At 46.6% G+C, this 20,299-nt stretch overlaps 1 protein-coding gene across 2 annotated transcripts in view; it reads left to right on the top strand.

The window, feature by feature from the left end:
* The window catches only part of CLUAP1 (clusterin associated protein 1), a 63,740-nt gene that overhangs the window by 38,990 nt on the left and 4,451 nt on the right, over window positions 1–20,299 (top strand). For both annotated transcript variants that reach the window (XM_063171257.1, XM_063171256.1), the window contains exons 9-10: window positions 4,022–4,094; window positions 14,301–14,405. In XM_063171257.1, coding sequence (XP_063027327.1) covers window positions 4,022–4,094; window positions 14,301–14,405 — 178 coding nt within the window. The remainder of the gene's footprint in view (window positions 1–4,021; window positions 4,095–14,300; window positions 14,406–20,299) is intronic.

Raw genomic sequence — 20,299 nt, 5'->3', positions numbered from 1 at the left:
AGGAGAATTTCCATCTGTCTGTCCCTAAAGCAGGATTTTCAGCCCCACTGATCCCTGGTACTCTGAAAGCCCTGGGAGTCTCTGAAGGGGCAGGTTTGTCTGGATTTTGTGTTAATTTGTACTCCAATTGTGTTGAGCTGACACTGGGATTCCCCAGTGGGAACTGCCACTTCATTTGATAAAATTCACTGCAGAGGATGATCCAGAGAGGGTTTGCCTGCTGCTCTTTGGTTACTGCAGAGACTGAGCAGGGGGTTAAACAGTGCCTACTTCCCATCCAGCATCCCAGGGCACTCAGGCTGTCCCTGCAGGAGCACAGGGACACATCTGTGTTTTCATGGAGCTGTCACCCTGTCCCTGCAGGGAGATGTGACACTTGAGCAGCCCTGGCACAACCCTGTGTGTTCCAGGAGCATCTGCAGTGTTCCAGACCACCAACCCCAGCTCCTGTGCCTGCCACAGCTCTGGGTCACTCACAGGTGCCCAGCTCAAACAGAAACAGCTCTGGTTGATGGCTGAGCTGCCAAAAATCACATCTGCTAAGGTGCTGTCACCATGGGAGGTGGGAGCTGCTCAGGCCCAAAAATGCAGCTTTGATGATGGCAGGCACTCAAAAACCTTTAAAACCTCAAATGATGAATTCTGGTTGATGTCACTGCAGGACACGAAAGAACACAAGTTCACACTGCTTTTCTCAAGGTGAAGAAAAAAGGGAAGTTTATTTCCTGACTTTAACATTTATAGTTTTCCAAGAGTGCCAGTGGATTGGAGGGTGACAGTGCCACCTCTCCAATGACACTGGACAAACCAACAATCCATTAACTTTCTCCTCCTCCATAAAAGTATGCAAAACAATGAGTTATTTACAGAAAGTGGGTGAGAAAGTTCACTACAAGAATGTCAACATCAGAAGGCTTAGAAAATCTTAAAAAACCAGGGTGACAGGTTACTCTCTAGATTTTTGAATTGCCATCCCTTCTGCCCCCTTTTTGAAGCTGTCACTTGCTGAGGACAGTGACCAGCAGCTCACTGATGCTTTGGAGCTGCCCTTTGAACACATTTTCTGTGGCTGCAGTTTCTGATGAGCTCCTGCAGGATGGAGCCAGGGGAAGGGAGGATGCACAGGCTCAGCAGGTCCCTTGGGCTGACAGTGGCATTTGCCCAGCTGTGCATTAAGTTATTCAGAAACCTAAACCAGCAGAAAAACAACATTTTTCCTGCCAGTTAAGTGTCTGGGCTGCCTTGCAATGACATCAGCTGAGCTGCTGGCAGCAGGAAGGGCTGGAGGAAGGGGAAAGTGGCTCATTTGTATGGGTAAACATTCTTTTAGCCTTCATTTCTCTCACAGTTTAAGTTCATAAACCCCATTTTCTTCACCCTGCTGTTTCGCCCACGGGTGCAGCATCCCATCCTCCAGTCAGGACCTTGGGTGGGCACATTCTGAGCTGCACTGGAGAATTTGCCTGCCTTAATTTTGTTTTGCTGGGTTGGTTTGCAGCAGGTTCCTTTTGTGTCACTGCACAAGTGCTTTTCTCAGAGCTGGAGAGTGGGAGAAGGGAAGGAGCAGGGCAGGGGAGCTTTCATTTGTCTATATTGGAATTGCCAGCTTCAGCTGTCGTGTGTGTGCCTGGAATTGCAGTGCCAGGCAGTGATTATGTCTGTGCTGATTATTCCACTGCTCTGTGAACATTCTAAATGTGCTTCCTGGCTTATGAATTTGTCCCCATGACATTTGGGAAATGTCCCTTTTTAGGCTGTTTTTTCCTTTCTGGGGGCTGCAGCAGCCCGTGGGGTTGGGATCCAGGAGGGGGATGATTCCTCAGGTATCCATTTGTCCCAGGGACAGAGCAGGGGGGAGGCTGCCTTGGGAATGGGGGCAGGGGATTATTGAAATCTCTGACCATATTTAAACCTTAGGGCTGGCTGGGAGGAAGAGGTAAAGAAAAAAAAAAAAAAAAAAAACAGCAATTGTGAGGCTCAGTGAGGAAATACTGGGACTTTCTGATGCAGAGGGAGACCCTCAAACACTGACCAAAGGAAACACTGTTGGCTAGGGAACTCTAAACATTTTGCCTCAGCCCCACACACATTTGAATTTTGTTTATTTTCTCTTATCTGTTCCATTCTCTCTCTGACCTGCTGAGATCTGTCCTGCAGCTTGGGTTGTGGCACAGCCCCTGCCCTTGGTGTGGTGTTGGCTTTTTATACCAAAAACTACTTGTACTTTATTTACAATAATTTTCCAATACCTATCACCTGTGTTAGACAGTCTGTCTCTACTCCAAAGCATTCCAGAAGTGTCACCATCACAGCAGAAGATGGAAGACAAGAAGAAGAAGAAGGAGAAGAAGGAGAAGAAGGACAGGACACACCCAGATCCCTCCATTTTGCCTCTTGAACCCCATTCTAAATCCCCAAAATTCTACTTTTTCACCCTGTGACAAATTAACCATCATTCTACTCAAACTCTTGTGGCTTGTAAATCCTCAGGAAAAGTTGGGCATTGTTTCCATGGGCTAAAATCAAAGGCACAGGTGGTTTTGGTGGTTTTGACTCTGTGCCAAGGTCTCTGAGCCCCTTACCAGGGTCTCGAGTCCTCCAGGGCAGCCAGAGGGATGTCCTGGGTTCTGACAGGGAGGAAAGAGGAATCTTACTCCATGTTCTTAGGAATATTATATTATATTATATTATATCATATCATATCATATCATATCATATCATATCATATCATATCATATTATATTACTGTACTAAACTATAGTAAAGAATAGAGAAAAGATACTTACAAAAGGTTTAACAAGACACTAATGAAAAACCTGTGACTCCTCTCAGAGTCCCAACACAGCTGGCTGTGATTGGTCATTAATTTAAAACAATTCACATGAAACCAATCAAGCAATGACCAGTTGGTAACCAATGTCCAAACCACATTCCAAAGCAGCAAAACACAAGAGAAGCAAATCAGATAATTATTGTTTTCATTTTCCCCTGAGGCTTCCAGCTTCCCTGGAGAAGAAACCCTGGCAAAGGGATTTTTCAGAAAATATGACAGTGACAGGCCTTGGAGGTTCCTTTCTCAGCCTCCATACTTTTGGAAACATATTTCCACATGAAAGTGTGAAGAACTTGTGCTCCATTTCATGCTCTTCTTGTTTTCTTCCCTCTGTCCCATGGATATTCCAGCTGAGTCCACGTTTCCTTCCCTGTAATTGTGGAGGTCTGATCACATCAGAGCAACTTTTAATTAGAATCATATTTTGCATAGAAAAATCAAAGGCTCAGAAAAATCTTATTTCAGTCTACAATTAATTAACTTTCCTCTGCCTGATGGAATTGAAGAGACTAAAATTAGCAAAATTTGTGGCTAAATCTTCTATCAGCTGTTGCCACCTGTTCTTGTTGTGGGTTCTGGCTGTGCCTGAATCTGTGCATTCATATCTTACCTACTCTATCATGTTTAATTTGCTCTTCACCATTAGCATTTTCCAAATTTAGGCTAAATGTCATTAAAATGTGCTAGGAAGGTCCCATTCTGTGACTTTGTAGTGTTACTGACCTTCATTTGGTTGGTTCTCTGCACCAGAATGGTTTAATAAATAATGGCTGTACTTTCCCAGCTCATTGGTAGGGTTGTTTGCTCCAGTTTGGTTTGGAGCTTGGCAAGGTGTGGATTCTTTCTGGTTTGGATGTGTGTCAGGAAGTGCAGTCATTTCACAAATCATCCTGGTGTTTAATGGACTGCTGGCTGAAAACAACCACCCAAGTCTGCTTTTCAAAGCAACAGCAGGGATGCACACAAATTAACCAATTTTCCATGGGATAAGTGATGTTTTACCCAGTGGGGGTCTAAGGTTGAATTTCAGTGCACTGCTTGACCTGGCCTTTATCTCCTGACCCTCACAAAGTGAGCAGGAACTCCGTGTTTCAAATCAGACCTGGTTTTCCATAAAACATGAAATTTTAGGACATTTTTTAGTCCTTGTGGCAGCTTTGCCAAGGCAGCTCTTTCCTCCTCTTGCAGGAAGCAGCCAACATGCTACGTGTGATCCAGAACAGGCTGAAGGAGGAGGAGCAGCACCTGCTCAAGACTGGAGGTGAGTGGCATTTCCTTCAGCTCTCCTGGTGGCTGAGGAGTTGCTGAGTGCTGGCTGCTCCAGGTGGAAGTGTCCTCTTCCAAGGGGATGTGGGGGGATGACAGAGTCAGCAGGCAGGGGCAGAACAAGTGGAATTGTGACAACTTTAAGGACAGCAGTGGAATGTTCCTCTGGGGAATGTTCCTCTGTGAGATGTTCCTCCATGGAATGTTCCTCTGTGAGATGTTCCTCTGGGGCATGTTTCTTGGGGAAATGTTCTTCTGGGAATGTTCCTGTGGGGAATGTTGTGGGGAACATTCCTGTGGGGAATGTTCCTCTGGGAAATGATCTGTGGAATGTTCCTCTGGGGAATGTTCCTGTGGGAAATGTTGTGGGGAACGTTCCTGTGGGGAGTGTTCCTCTGGGAAATGATCTGTGGAATGTTCCTCTGGGGAATGTTCCTGTGGGAAATGTTCTGGGGAACGTTCCTCTGTGGAATGTTCCTGTGGGGAAATGTTCCTGTGGGGAATGTTCCTCTGTGAAATGTTCCTGTAGGGAATGTTCCACTGGGAAATGATCTGTGGAATGTTCTTCTGGGAAATGTTCCTCTGGGAATGTTCATAGAGGAATGTTGTGGGGAATGTTCCTTTGTGGAGTCCTCCTCTGGGGAATGTTCCTCTGTGGGATGTTCCTCTATGGAATATTCCTCTGGGAACGTTCCTGTGGGAGTATTCTTCTGGGAATGTTCCTCTGTGGAATGTTCCTCTATGGAATGTTCCTCTGGGAACATTGTGAGTATTCTTCTGGGAATGTTCCTCTGTGGAATGTTCTTATGGGAATGTTCCTCTGGGAAGTGTTCTGGGAGATGTTCCTCTGTGGGATGTTCCTGTGGGGAATCATTTCCCAGTTCCTCTGGGAAATGATCTACGGAATGTTCCTCTGGGGAATGTTCCTCTGTGGAATGTTCTTCTGTGAGATGTTCCTCTATGGAATGCTCCTCTGGGAAATGTTCTGTGGGATGTTCCTCTGTGGAATGCTCCTCTGTAGAATTCCTTTTATTCTTGGGGAAATGTTCCCCTGGGGAATGTTCCTCTGGACAATGTTCTTCTGTGAGATGTTCCTCTATGGAACATTCCTCTGGGAATGTTCATATAAGAATGTTCCTCTGTGGAATGTTCCTCTGGGGAATGTTCCTCTATCTAATGTTCCTCTTTGGAGTGTTCCTCTGGGAAATTTCCTGTGGGAATATTCTTCTGGGAAGAGTTCCTCTGGGGAAGGTTCCCCCTGCAGAGCTGAGGGATGGCCACAGTCACCCACCGAGTGCTGGGCAGCCCCAGGGCAGCTTTGGGATTCATTTCCCTGCTCCCAGCCCTGCTGGGCTCCCTGCCCTGGGCACACAGCCCTGTCCCAGCACAGGGCACTGCTGCCCTGAGAGCAGGCTTGGGCAGAGGATCCTTCTCAGCCAGCTGCAGAAGGTGAGGGGTCCTGCTGGCTGTGCCCCATCCCACACCTGCTGGGGTGTCCTGCCAAACCAGAGGGTCCTTTCTGGCCCAGAATGATTCTTTTTGACACATCACAGCTTTCCCAGATGAAAACTCCCAGCTTAAAATCCTCTCTATTATCATCAATCTTACCAACAGGATCCACATTTTCCTCCCTGTATTTCTTTGATTTAATGTACCTGCAAAAGGGGAATGCAATTAAAATTTGGGGGTTTTTTTCTTTTTTTTTTTCCTGAACTACTTCTTAATTAGCATCAGGAGGGCATTAATGACCTCTTGAGACTGTAGAAAGCTCACAAACCAGATACTGCTCTTTTTGAGCCAAGCACCAGACAGAACTTGATCATGAACTACCCCTGGGAATTTTAATATTGCAGGCTGAGCATTTTTATTTGATACTTGGAGAAACTAGGAGGAAAGTTAATTCTCAGGATCAGAGGGAGGGAGAGTTCATGAAAGCTGAAATTGAGTAATGACATAAAACTTGCACTTCACACTTTGTTTGGTGGCTGAGATTTTCAGAGCAAAGTTGTGAAAGAGGAAATTCACTGATTTCTGCCCATCTTTGATCTCATATTAGTGAGGTAAAGAGTGAAGAAGTTTCAGCTGAAATACAGGATTTGTAACGTGAATTACAAGAATATGGAATTATTTCAAGAATTTATTTGCATTAAAAGTCCAAGTCCTGCTGTCTGAGAATTTTTGGGGTAAAAAAGTTCAACAGGAGGTGAACATCAGTCACCAGTAATTGGCAGAGTGAGGTATAACATGAAAATCTGCTGCCCTGCTTTGTCCTTGTCTGTGGGTTTTCTGCTGGAAAACTGTCACTTTCCATCTCTGAAATAAAAGGAACTTTACCTTTAAGTGACTGATTTAGCTGCCACCTAAGAATGTGATTATTACTTTTAATGACCTCAAATATTACCATAATACATCTTAATTCAAGTACCAAATTGTCATAATTAGCATTTATTTTAGTGAGAGGAGCACCAGGATCCTGCTTTCCAGAGCTGCCTCATTTATTGCCTGTCCCATCACCTTGGCAAATCCTCTCATCTCTGTCAGCTCCGCCCTGGTTTTGTCTGTGAAACTCTGCAGGGGTGGAGCTGACAGGAAATTTGCTCTCTGGGGCTGTTTTCCAGTCAGGAGCACAGAAGTTAATTAATGAATGTTTAAAGCTCCCCAGGACCTCAGTCTGCTCACACTTAACAACCTGGGCTCTCCCCTGAGTGCAGACACCCCCTCCTCTGTAATTAATTAAAAGCTGCCCTTTAAACAATTCAAACCCCCGAGATTTGCTGTGGTGGGAGTGCAGGAATGGGTGTCTGCCATGGCACAGTTTGTTTGCAGAGCAGCTGTGTTAATCCTCACACAGGGAAAATGCACATTTGGCACAAGAGGAAGCAAAGCCAGAGCAGCAGGATGGGCTCAGCATTTCCTGGGAGCAGCTTTGCCCAGCCTCCCCAGGATTCATCCTGCAGCTCAGGCATCACCTGAGGGATGAGAGCACTCCCAGGGACCTGCAGCTGCATCTGGCACTGATTTTGTCAGTGAGGGAATGATGAGAGGTGCTGCAGCCTGAGCACTTCGGCCTTTCAGCTCCTGGGATTTGGTGCTGCATGGTCCTGAGAGAGGAGCCAGGAAGGGAAGAGTAGAGAGGGATTTCACCATCAGAAACATCTTTGTGAAGCAGGTTTTTGGAGGGAAAAATATTGCATAGAATCCCAGAGTGGTTTGGTGGGAAGGGGGCTTAAAGCTCATCCCATCCCACCCCTGCCATGGCAGGGTCACCTTTTCTTTGCTGAGCATCTTAACACAGTAGAACCAATCTATACCTTAACTTTTATCTATAGCCTATCATAACTACTATAATTACCATATTTATGTTACTATTCTTTAATAACTAAAAGTTAGTGCATTACAGTTTAAGTTAGAAGTTGTTTTTCAGTTTTCTTACAGTGGAAAATTCTGAGACTTTTTTCTACTTGCAGCTTTGCTGCCTTGTTTGCCTGTGCTCTCTTTCTGCTTGATAAAAACATCTTGTTTGAGGTGGATTTATCCTCTAAGTCATAAAACCCCCTTCTAACTAACACACCCTTTGCTTTCTTAGTTATCTAGCAGGACTGTCTCAGCAATTCTTTTCTTCTATATCAGAACTTGCTTCCATCTCTATTCCTTCATCAGACTCTACATTTAAAAATCTTTCTGTTAAGCACACACATATCTGTGAGACTTCCTTGTCAAACTTTCATCCTTCCCAACACTCTCCCTCTGGTAACACTTAATGAGCTTTCCCAGCAGTGTGGGCTGTGGGTGGTGGTAAATTTGTTGCCATAAATTGATAAAACTCTGATAAATCCTCTCTGCCGTGTGAGCTCTGTTACTCTCACCTACCCACAGCATCGATCAGCTCTGCATTGTCTGGGTCCCCTGACCTTATCTCCTGCTAATTTGGTGGGAAAGGTTCCAAATTAACACCTCAATTTTCTCTGCAATGAAGCTGCAGGAGTTTTGGACAGCTCTCAGTTGAGTTTCTGGCTGAGAAGCCTAAATTCTGTTTCTCGTAAAGGGGAGCTGTGGGATGGAGGTTGAGTTGTGCAGGTCTGTGTTAAGAATAAAAGAAATCCATGGATATGGTACCTGCATAAAACTGGCAAAATTGTTTAGGGTTATTGATCAAAAGTCTGATGGGGATTTTTTTTTGGTGGGTTGTTTTGGTTTCTTTCTTTCTTTCTTTCTTTCTTTCTTTCTTTCTTTCTTTCTTTCTTTCTTTCTTTCTTTCTTTCTTTCTTTTCTTTCTTTGGTGGGTTTTTGGGGGGGGGAGGAAGATTTTGGGTTTTTTTGTGGGGGTTGTTTGGGGGTTTGTTTATTTGTTTTTGTTGTTGTTGTTTGTTTTTTCAGGGTTTTGGGGGATTTGTTTGCTTGTTTTGTTTTGGATTTTTTTCTTCCACACATGTCAAATCAGCTTTTGTCTCCTACATAGCAGCTCCATAAAACCACTGCACCAAAAAAAACCCCAAAAAACAAAAAAAACCCACTAAATTATCTGAAATACTGTTCTTAAACAACATAAAGATTTTGAACTCTTGCTACAGATCAGCCTCTGAGAATTATCTGCCTGATGAAATTACACATAATTAAGTATTTGCAGCAGTATAAAAATGAAAAATGTCTTTTGTGCTGAGCAGGGAGGAAGTTGTTGTTATTTTTCTGATCTTTGCTTGGCAGGAGATGCCCTGGGAGAGGCTGATCCAGGCAGGGATGTCTCACCCATCTGCTGCCCCTGTGCCACATCAGGACTGCTGCCATGTCACAAATCCAATTGCCTGAAACTCAGGGCTTGGTTTCCTTGTTAATGTCAAAGTGACAGCTGGAACAGTGTATCAGACCCTGCTTGGGGAAGGCTGGAGGTGGCTCTGCTGTCAGGTGTAGATATTGGATGCTCTGGTGCTGGATTGTGTGAGAGGAGAGGCCAGGCAATGTCACTGACTGCAGCAGAAATTCAATTTATTTCCTCAGGTTTATCCAAAATTGCAAAAACTTTGTTGAACAGAAAGGAGCAACTTGATTGTTTCTAGACTGAAATAATTTTTCAGACTCTTCAGCTTATTGCATTTACAGATATTTTTCACTTTTTTCACACTTTTTCTAATGCATTTTCTCACGTTCTTCAAGAGCTTTTTATCAATTTAAAACAAGACAATGCAGAATCCCAGAATGGTTTGGGCTGGAAGGGACCTTAAAACTCATCCAGTGCCACCCCTGCCATGGCAGGGACACCTCCCACTGTCCCAGGCTGCTCCCAGCCCTGCCCAGCCTGGCCTTGGGCACTGCCAGGGATCCAGGGGCAGCCACAGCTGCTCTGGGCACCCTGTGCCAGGGCCTGCCCACCCTCACAGGGAACAATTCCTAATTCCCAATATCCCATCCATCCCTGCCCTCTGGCAGTGGGAGCCATTCCCTGTGTCCTGTCCCTCCATCCCTTGTCCAAAGTCTCTCTCCACTTTTCTTGTAGGAATATAAATGAACTATATTTTTTTTAAAGTAAAATATTTTGTTTTGAAAGTATAAAAACAGAAACACTTTGAATTTCTCAAGATATTTCCTTTATTTCTTTTGACCACTGCTGTGCCCAGGATTAATTTAAATATGGGGAAGTATTTGCTGTAAAACTGAAATTTTCAGTGACTCTGCCACTTTCTGTTGTGCTCTTCCAATCAGCCCACCCTGCATCCTCTTGCTTGGTCTGTGGGATGAATAAACATTGATTTTCCCCAGCATTTGTAAATCTGCACTACTGGAATCTTGTTCAGCAATAACCATAGGATTTAACTGCTGCTCCTGGTTGCACCCTTCTGCTCCACATCTGATGCTTTAAAATCTGCCAGCAGACCAACAAAAAGCCCCATTGAGCAGCTGAGGGTGACTCCTGGATGATTCCTGGATGATATTGCTGGTGCCTGGGCCATCCATCTTCTCGTGAGAGACTCTTGGAACTGCTCCACAGGAGCTTTGTGTGGTGCTTGGTGGGTAATTGCAAATTCATGAGCTAATTTAATAGTGCTTGGATGGATTTTTGGCTTGTAAGCCTGTTAGAAATAGTTCTGGTCACCAAATATGACCTCATGATCAAATGGGCCCAAAAATAACCTGACTGCTCACTGATGCTAAAACTCCAAATCCCAGTTTGAGTGGAGCTTGTCATCCTGAGTTCATTTTAATTACTTCAAGTGGCTGACACCTATTGGTTTCTCAGGCAGTGTTAATCATCCTCACTGATAAATTGGGAGTTTGGATTCTGTGGATGGACCAGGCTGGATGGACTTGGAGCAACCTGGGTTAAGGGGAGGTGTCAATAAAGTCCCTTGCAATCCAAATTATTCCATAATTCTGTGACCTTAAAATGACCATGCAAGGTAAATAAATGCACTTAGAGCTCCCTCTCCAACCTTGTTCTCTATGTTGCTGTTATGCCCAGTTTTTGGCTGCACAACTCTGAACATCCAAGTTTTCCATGGAATTCCTAGGAGTCACATCTCAGTACCTGGCTGAATTCATCTCAGAGATGGGTGAGAGATCTCAGTTTTGTGCTAAGGACAAAAGGACCTTCCCTCCAAATATATTTTCTATCTGAGCTTTTCTGTCCAAACCTTTCTTTCCCTTCAGCCTGCAGAGCTGTGGGTTTGGTGTGACAATAGGATGGGTTTGGCAGAGCTGAGGCTTTCAGTGGGCACTGGGCATCACTGTCCTTCAAAGCACATCAAAAAAACCCAAAAAACCCCAATCCCACCCCTTTGCTTGTTGCTGTTCCCTTGTTTCATGCTATTTATTCCATTTGGGATCAAGTGGCTGGCAGTTGCCCATTTGATTGTTCTCATGATGTTTTCTCCCCCAAAGCAGCATCCTGCTGGCTGCAGTAATTGCTGAGGAGCAGTGCCTGTGCTTGCAAGGCAGTGATTTTCTGAAATTGGACACACTGCACAGCACTTACAGCTAATTCCAGAGCATATCAATAAACAATGGCCACTGTGCTCATTATCCTCACCACAGTAACTTCTTATTTTACAGCTGGATACCTTTACTTGAATATTGATGCAAACTACCAAATCTGCACTGAAATCACTGCTAAGTTATTAAATCATGCTGCTTTTCCTTCAAGCATTGCAAATTACCAGAAATTAAATCATTTTAGTGTAATATTATCTGTCCAGGTATCAGCTCTGGATTTTTTTCTGGGAGCAGGAACAAAAATTCCCACCTTTGGAGATCAGTGGAACCAGGGTGTATTTTTTGTGGCTGGACAGTTTTAAAGGAAACTAATTTAGTTGACTGAAACCCATGTTTATGACATAGAAATGTTGAAATGAAAGGCAAGTGGGGTTTAAAATGCCAGTATATCCTCTCTCAGGCTGATATTTGGAGTGTTTTCTGTGCAGCAGAGGCAATCACAGCAGTGGGGAGATGGGCCCAGCACAATTTACAGACTTGTTCTGCTGATTACCTTTTCATAACAAAAATACAAGAGCTGCTTAAAACCTCAGTCTGGAGCTTCTGCAAGCTGCCAGCTTGGCCTCAATTGGGGCACATGGATTGCTGAATAATAATAAATAAGTCTGTTGTGAGAATTCTAATAATCCTCATGTAAACCCATATAAATCTCATAAGCCAGCTCCATTCAGTGGCTTCTGTACTCCATGTACAAGCACATGGCAATTTGTGGTTGATTATTTTCATTGCTTTATGCTGATCCTGAGAAAAATCTGTTTTTTTTCCTAAGGAATGTTCCTTGTCTCTTCAAAATTGATTGTAGTTGTCTGTGCAGTGATACACAAATGAGACTGTGGCTTCTTTAGGGCAGTAAGTCTTTTTGCATGGGGTTAAATGAAACTTTCTGAGTTGTCACTTTTTATGAATACTTTTTAAGAATTTAAGAATATTTTGGTGAGAGCTGGGCACACTGGGTGTAGAGTGAGGGGTGGGTATGGAGCACTGCTTAGGACAGGTCACACTGGGCTGGTGTTTCATTTAATCCTGATAGAAAGCCTGTACTCAGCTTCTCTTTGTCTTGTATATTTGAAAACTTTCTTAGTGTTTAATTTAATCCTGATAAAAAGCCTGTACTCAGCTTCTCTTTGTCTTGTATATTTGGATAATTTCTTAGCACTGTCCTCTGGTTCTGTGTCCTTGGGATTTAGGCTCAGCACAATTCAGCTCAGCTGATAATTCAGATTGTACATGGGCAGAGCTTGGTGATTGCAGCCCTTGGGCTGGACTGGAGCAGTAGATTTGGTTTTGTGGAGTGGAAAAGGTGCTTGATGTCATTTCAAGAGGGAGCAGGAGGTTTGGAGGCAGGAATTTGGATATTGCTGAACTTGCAGCTGTCACTTCTCTGAGCCCCTGGCAGGAGTTCAGGGCAGTGATGCTCTGAGCTCTGTGCTCCAGGATTGCAGCCAGGCTGGTCAAGGAAAAGCCAAACTCTTGCCATGGGTCTATAACAGGATTTATTTCAAAGTCACAACTCAGCAGGAAAAGCGCTGTACTGTGGTTATTGGGAATTGGGAATTGTTCCCTGTGAGGGTGGGCAGGCCCTGGCACAGGGTGCCCAGAGCAGCTGTGGCTGCCCCTGGATCCCTGGCAGTGCCCAAGGCCAGGCTGGGCAGGGCTGGGAGCAGCCTGGGACAGTGGAAGGTGTCCCTGCCATGGCAGGGGTGGCACTGGGTGGACTTTGAGGTCTTTTCCAAGCCAGGCCATTCCATGACTTGCTGGGGGTTCAGGTGATAAATTTCTATTTCAATTTGGCTGGAAAGGCAATCCAGGCTTTTTAAAGGCCCAGGGAAGATTTGTTCCTCCTGTCCATCCCACCCTGCTCTCTGGCAGTGGGAAGCTGCAGCTCCCTGCTCAGCTGGAACCTCATGCTCAGGAAATCCCACACAGGAGCAGGAAGCACAAATGGATATGGAATGGGAAAGCTTTGGCCAAGAAATCCCTGCAGCATCCTCAGCTTGTCCCAGTGCTGCTGCCTAACAGGAATGACAAAGCCTGAAAGGGAGAAATTGCAGCTAAAAACAAAATAAATAACCAAGAAGGAAGGAAAAAACCCCACAAAATAAGAATGAGGGCATTTTAGTAGCAGTAAGAGCCATCACAGATATGATAAATTCATTCTTTAATATATTGAGCACAAACTTGAATCCTTTCTGGAATCTCCACATGGCTCCTCCCAAGGAGTTTGCCCATGCAGGGCTGAACAAAACCTGAGTTTCCTAAATGCCAGGCAAACAGAAGCAGCATCCAGCTCACACAGCAGTGAGTGATTCCCTCACTTGCCAAAGAAGAAAGTGCAAATAGAAATTGTAGCTAACTCTGCTGGAGCCTTGTAATCTTACCAGGCTGGCAGATACTCCCCTTGCCATTATTATTTTCTCATTAACTTAATATTGCAGTGAAAAAGAAGATGGGGAAATGTCAAATATTTGTATATTGTCTGATAATTAAATACTGCAAAGATGTGTCAGCTCATTACTAATCCTAATTAAAGTAGTTATTTCCATTTTCAGCTTGGACATGTGTGTAATTAAATGTACCTGGGAAAGAATTGCCTATTTTCTCTAAATAATCAGCAGCAAATGTTGCTGTGCTGGCTCCTCCCATGGGATCCTGTTGGGTTCCCTGGACTGGGAACTCTGCTTTGGATGGGGAGAAGGAAACAAAGGCAGATGATGAAAATATCTGAAGAAGTTCCTGTTCTTTGGAAGCTTCCCTGTCTCTCCAGCATCTTGGGTTTGGCTGGAGCTGCATTCCTGTATCTGGAAATGTGGAACTGTGCTTATCTAGAATTAAATGAAAGGCAGATGCTGCCAGGAGATGAGTTTTGACATTGCTGGTGTCAGGGTAAAACCTGGATAATAAACACACACTTCCCAATTGCTTCTCAAAGAGTTTTATCTTTGAATCATTTGCTGAAGAAGCAGCAGCTCCTCATGCCCAGAGGGGATGTTTAAACAGCCTGGGATTGTCCCAAGGCTCCTGTTTCCTGTGGGTGCTGCCTTGGCTCCCCCTTGCTGAAGGATTTCTCCTCGGGATGTGGAGATTGGCCATTTCCCTGTGCAGGAATTTTCAATTCCTCTCGGGCTTGAGCAAAGGTAGAACTGCTGCTGTCTCCTGAATCCACCTGGGCTGGGGTTGCTGTGGGTGGTTTTAACCAGCTGCCTCTGTGTTTCACCAGGTAATGATGACTCTGACATAGAAATCCAGGAGGATGAAGGCTCTGACAGCGAGGGGGATTTGCAGATCACGAGGCACCACATCAGCACAGAACCTCTGCTGCCAGGTATCCTCACCCCTCCTGAGCTGCCCTGAGCCACAGGCATGGGCTGCACTTACCTGAGTGGCTGCAAATGTGACAAGCCCCTGTCACCCTTCAGGGTATTGGCACTGCTCAGCTCTCAGGAGCTGCAGGAGGATTAAAGCCCTGTGGGAACAACAAATTCAGGATTATTTACTGGGAAAAACAATGGCTGTGTGGGGAAAATCCTGCCTTGGTATTGCCCTCCACATTCCTGAAGCAGTTCTGTGCAAAGCCTTAGGGAGGCAATCCCATTTCTCTCTGTAAAACATTTATTTCCCTGTAGCTCTTGCACCTGTTTCAGCTGGGAGACCTTCAGTGAGTCACTAAAGCCACCTGCACTGCCTTGGCACAGGTGTGGCATACCTGAGCTGCTGCTCCAGGGAGGGATTCTGTCCTTCTGTCCTGCTTCCTGGGCAGTGCAACTGCAGCCTCTGCTCACAGCAATTGCTGGGTGAGGGTCTGTGGCTCACCCAGGTGGCAAAAGAAATGCTCTGCTCAGTCTGGAGTGGAGCAAAACCCAGCCAGGAAATCAGAATAGTTCTGTTTGTTAGCAGTGAGGGATTGTGAGCTGTGAGCACAAACCTCTCTGGGCCCTGCAGGAGGTGCCTGTGTGGGGTTTCATGTGCCACCACTCCTCTGGAAGCTGTTCCTTAGATAAACTGTAGACATCTGGGGTCTTGTGAGTGCAATTCTGCTTTCCCCTCTCTGACTGACACCAGGGACAGAAGCTGGCATTCTCAAATCAATGTAATTTAAGCATTTTTATCCTCTCTTTTTCTTGAAAATTGAAGTCTTGTTAAGTTCTAGGAACACTGATATTCTCTAAGGAATACTTTACATTGGCATTTCTCAAGGAAAGGTTTGTACACAGGTTTTAGAGCTTTGGAAGTGACCCTGTACCTGACTGTGATGCTTCATCTCAGAGAACACCATAACCTGAGTCCCTGCTGCTCTTAATAGCAGTTTTGGAGTTTTACTCTAAAAGTTATAGATTGTGCTGCCAGTAGATTCTTTTTTTTTTTTTTTCTAGGAAGACCTTTGTTATCATTAATTACCCTTAATGGAAACTCAGTTCATCAGGCTTTAAGACCTGAGATAAATGTCAGAAGCAGTAGCAGCTTCTTTAGAAAACCAGGGTTGAATGTTTGCTATTAAACACTCCACAAATCTGCTGGTATTCAGCAATTTGCATTTAAGATGCACTTAATGATCAAGGCAGCATAACAAGAACATTATTTCTGTTAATTATTGCTTTTTAAATTGACTCAATTTAAGATATTTCAATCACTTTCTTTTGAAGCTTTGTGTTTTCTTACATGGTGATGCTGCTGAGCCATGTTTGCTCTCAAGCTGAGGAGAAGGAGCCCACTGTGCTCAGTCCCTGTGCCTCCTGGGGTGCACTTTTATATCTGTTTTACATTCCAGTTTCCATCTTTTACATCTCTAATTCCCAAGTTATCAGTGCTGGGAGATAAGGCTTCTTCCCTCTCTCTGTGGTGGGCAGATACTCCAGTGTTTGTTGCCATTATAGAGGCAAGATTCTCAGGGGGAGATAATCCCTCTTTTTAGGCTACTTGGGATAATTGAGAAAAATCAGCACACTCACCCTCAAGAGCCCTTTCATCAGCTCTGTCTACATGCAGCAAAACTCAAACTAAATGCAGGTTTGACAATATTGCTCCTGGATTTATTCTTTCAGCCAGTTAAAACACTTGAATTATAGGATTTGGTTTCCCCTGGAGCAGCAAAGAGGGAGCTGGGGGAGATTTGTGGGGTGCAGAGAGAAAATCAACCCCTTCCCCAGGTGCAGAGAGAAAATCAACCCCTTCCCCACACACAGAGAGGAACAGGCAGGAGCAGCTGAAGAGGGAAACTGGAAATGGGCTCTGGAGCTGTGACCTCAGTGCTGCTGGGACAGCAAACTTGGCAAAACCTGGATTAGGGAAGCAGGAAGGGCTCTGGTCCAGGAGGGAGCAGGGAGGGGACAGCTCCTGGCTGGGGGAGGCTGCAGCTGCTTTATTTGTCACAGTGTCACACTGACAGGAGAATCCCCTCCTTAAGGGGGGTGTTGTAATAAACCCATGTGTCACTGATCATTTGATTTTGTAGATTAGAGATTACACTGATTTATCACAGGATCACACATTGCTTTGGGTGGGAAGGAGCTTAAAGTTCATCTTGTTCCTCCCCTGCCATGGCAGTGACACCTCCCACTGTCCCAGGCTGCTCCCAGCCCTGCCCAGCCTGGCCTTGGGCACTGCCAGGGATCCAGGGGCAGCCACAGCTGCTCTGGGCACCCTGTGCCAGGGCCTGCCCACCCTCACAGGGAACAATTCCCAATTCCCAATATCCCATCCATCCCTGCCCTCTGGCAGTGGGAGCCATTCCCTGTGTCCTGTCCCTCCATCCCTTGTCCCCAGTCCCTCTCCAGCTCTCCTGGAGCCCCTTCAGGCCCTGGCAGGGGCTCTGAGGTGTCCCTGGAGCTTCTCCTCTCCAGGGGAGCACCCCCAGCTCTGCCAGCCTGGCTCCAGCCTTTGGGGCATCTCTGTGGCCTCCTCTGGCCTCACTCCAACAGCTCCAGGTCCTTCCTCTGCTGGGGATGCCAGAGCTGGAGGCACTCTGATCTCTACATTTTCATTTTAGCATTGTCAACATGAATAAAATTTCACATCCATTTTTATTCTGTCTGGCAATAGATCTGTGAGGCTGTGACAAATACAATGGACTTCCCTGAATTTGTGGTGCCACTTGCAGTAAGATTCTTGTTTTGTCAGAGTGCCAAAGGAAAAGAAATTCTTTAACCATTTGCAGTGTGGAGAACCCTCTTGCCTGAATGAGTTGTTTGCAGGATGGTGTTTCATGTGCAGCTGGGGTGGATATGAACAAAGATGGTCCTGAAATGCATTGTAGTATCCAGCCTGGTCTGTCCCCAGCCCTGGCTGGAAGAAAATGCCTGGGGAAGCACCTGGAGCTTCTCTCAGCTTCCCTGGGGCTCTCAGGCTGTTCCAGCCCCATCACTTGTGGCTGGCACAGATTTAAGCTAACCCTCAGGACACTGATTTTCTCCTAAGAACCTGTCCAGTCTCTCCTTGAACTAAATAGACTTTTGTCACCCACACCATCAGAAGTGACAGATTTTGAGGTGATGTTCTGATTCCATGTGCAGATCCATCTTTTCAAGTCACTTGGAGCAGAGTTCTGAAATGCATTGTGGCATCATGAGGACCTTTCCCCTCCCAGAGGTGGCAGCCTGGGACACACTGTGCTGTGACAAGGCAGTGCTGCTGAATGAAGCTGGAACAGTCCCTCCCTTTGGAGCTGTGCCTGGAAATCACCTTTTATTCCACACTGCCAGGGTGTTTCAGTTCCTGTGAACCATTCCTCCCCGTGCTGGAGCTCATTTCCTTTCATAACATTGGTGTTAAGGGCTGGCTTTGTCCTGGCCAGACCTCAGAAACCATTTCAGTACTGAGACAGGAACAACTCCAGCCCCATTTGATCTTTACTGTGAGAAGACAGCTTTATAAAACCCTGGGTTTTTTAGCAGACAGTCAGCCCAGAGTCACACAGTGAGAGCAGCTCTCCTGGAGCCCTTTCCTGGGCAGAGCTGGCCCAGAGGATCAGGGTTAATGATGATGGCAGAGGGCACTGCTGCTGAGTGCCTGTGGCACCCTCCATGCTGGGGAAAGGCTGCAGAGCCTGGATTATCCCTCATTCTTTTCAGTCCTGTAGGGAAAAGGAGAGTTTTGATGTGCAAATCTTCTCAGGTGAGCCTCCACAGTCCTGATTCCAATCCTTCCTTACCAGGAAGGTGCTGTTGGCATTGGGAATTTTCACTCTGCTTGTGGAATTTCTCTCTCCAGCTTGTGGCCATGTTCAGATTTCTGCTATGGGATTTCTAGAATGTTTTCCTTCCCTCTCAGCCTCCCCAGGTGTGCCCCATCCCAACATCAGAATGAAGAAGGAGGAGAGGCTGTAGGTCTGAAATGTGGGAGCAGCTCCCTCACCTCCTGGCAGATTTCCTTTTCATGGAGGTGTAAGAAATAAACCAAAGTGTGCTCCCCATGCAGCAGCTGGGCTGTGCTTCATCAGTCCCTGGATTTTGGCAATGCCTGGAAGATGCTGCTGGGATCAGGGTCCTGCTCTAAGGGAGGGGATTGCTCTGCTCTGCCCTCATCTCAGCTCTGGGGCAGGTGTGGGTGCCACAATATCAGAAGGATCTGAAGCTGTTGGAGTGTCCAGAGCAGGAACATGGGCATGGGGAAGGCTCTGAGGAGCAGCTGAGGGCACTTGGATTGTTCAGCTGGAGGAGGAGACTGAGGGCAGAGCTCAGGGGGGGCTGCAGCTCCTCCCCAGGGGCAGCTCTGATCCCTGGGACAGGGAATGGCTGGAGCTGGGCAGGGCAGGGCCAGGCTGGATTTTGGGAAAGGTTCTTCCCCCAGAGGTGCTGGCACTGCCCAGGCTCCCCAGGGAATGGGCACAGCCCCGGGGCTGCCACAGCTCCAGGAGAGCTTGGACAGTGCCCAGGCACAGGGTGGGAGTGCTGGGGGGTCTGTGCAGGGCCAGGGGTGGGACTGGATGATCCCTGGGGGTCCCTCCCCACTCAGGAAATTCCATCACTCTGTGACTGAGAGCACAGTGCACACAGGGCCACAGTTCAGAAGGATCAGGCAGAAGATTCATCCCATTTTTCTGTGTGGAAGGGAATGTGATGCAGAGGGAGGAGAGTTGTCCTCTGCAAGTTCATGCTTTGAATTCACATGAAGCACTGGAGACTGACTGCAGATCTCCAGACTGGGAGCAAAATGTGCCCAAACCCACCTGCCCCCCTCCCAGGCTCTCAGCTTGTGTGTCACTCCTTGCTGTGAGGCACAGGGTTAACCTGTACCCACTGCTGCCTGAGGAGCTGGGAATCATCCCTGCCCTGTGCCTCCATCCTGGGCAGCTGCACAGCTTGGGGAAATGGGGAGCACCACACAGAGGGAAAATGGCAACAGCTCACAGCTCCACATCAGGGCTGCACATTGCCTTCTGCTCTCTGAGGTGCCTACAAACCATGGCCATGCACAGGGAGGGAGATTTGACTCCACAGGTGCAGTGAGTCACAGCCTGTTCATTACCAGCATCCTCCTGATCACTGCTGTGTGCAGCCTGTCCCAGCTGGAGTCACATTTGTTGGAAGGAGGCACCACAGGCCCTCTCCTCCTGGCAGCTGTGTGAGCCCAGCTGAACTGAGCCCAGGAAACCAAATGACAACATCCAGCTGTCCCTGTGCCATGCAGGGCACTCCTCTGTTTGCTGCCTGCCCCAGCACACTCAGGAACACCCCAGGGCCATCCCCACACAGGGAAATGTGGGATTTATGGGCTGGGGGTGACAACAATGCTCCATGGAAAATCTGATTTATCTTCTCCTTACAGTTTAGTGCTCAGGTGAAGTCCCAGCCCTTCTGCATCTTGGGAGTGTCTCAGGGTTTGCTGCAGCCTCTCTTGATGACTGGGAGAGCCTCAGGGTTTGCTGCAGCTCCTCTCCATCCTGGGGCCTGCCCTGGGAGAGCCTCAGGGTTTGCTGCAGCCCTTCTCCATGCTGGGGTCTCTCCTGGGAGAGTCCCAGGGTTTTCTGCAGGACCTGACCCAGTTGCTGGTTCAGAGAGCTGCTCCTGGCTGAGACAATGCAGGATCCAAGTGCAGGCAGTAGCAGATGCTGGAGTTCCCCCAGGTGTGAGCAGGTTTGTGTCCATGGCATGTGTGCACTGCTGCCACTGAGGGGGGAGCAGCACCCTGCACTCCCCCTGGGAGCATTCTCTCCATGGCATTTTGAACTGTCCTATTCCATCAGCTTTCCTTATCTGACATCTTGATTCTCTTTTCTATTCA

The sequence above is a fragment of the Melospiza melodia genome, chromosome 18, assembly GCF_035770615.1.
Source record: "Melospiza melodia melodia isolate bMelMel2 chromosome 18, bMelMel2.pri, whole genome shotgun sequence".
Lineage (NCBI taxonomy): Eukaryota > Metazoa > Chordata > Aves > Passeriformes > Passerellidae > Melospiza > Melospiza melodia.
The sequence above is the reverse complement of the archived record's forward strand: the minus strand, read 5'-3'. Positions and strand labels throughout refer to the sequence as shown.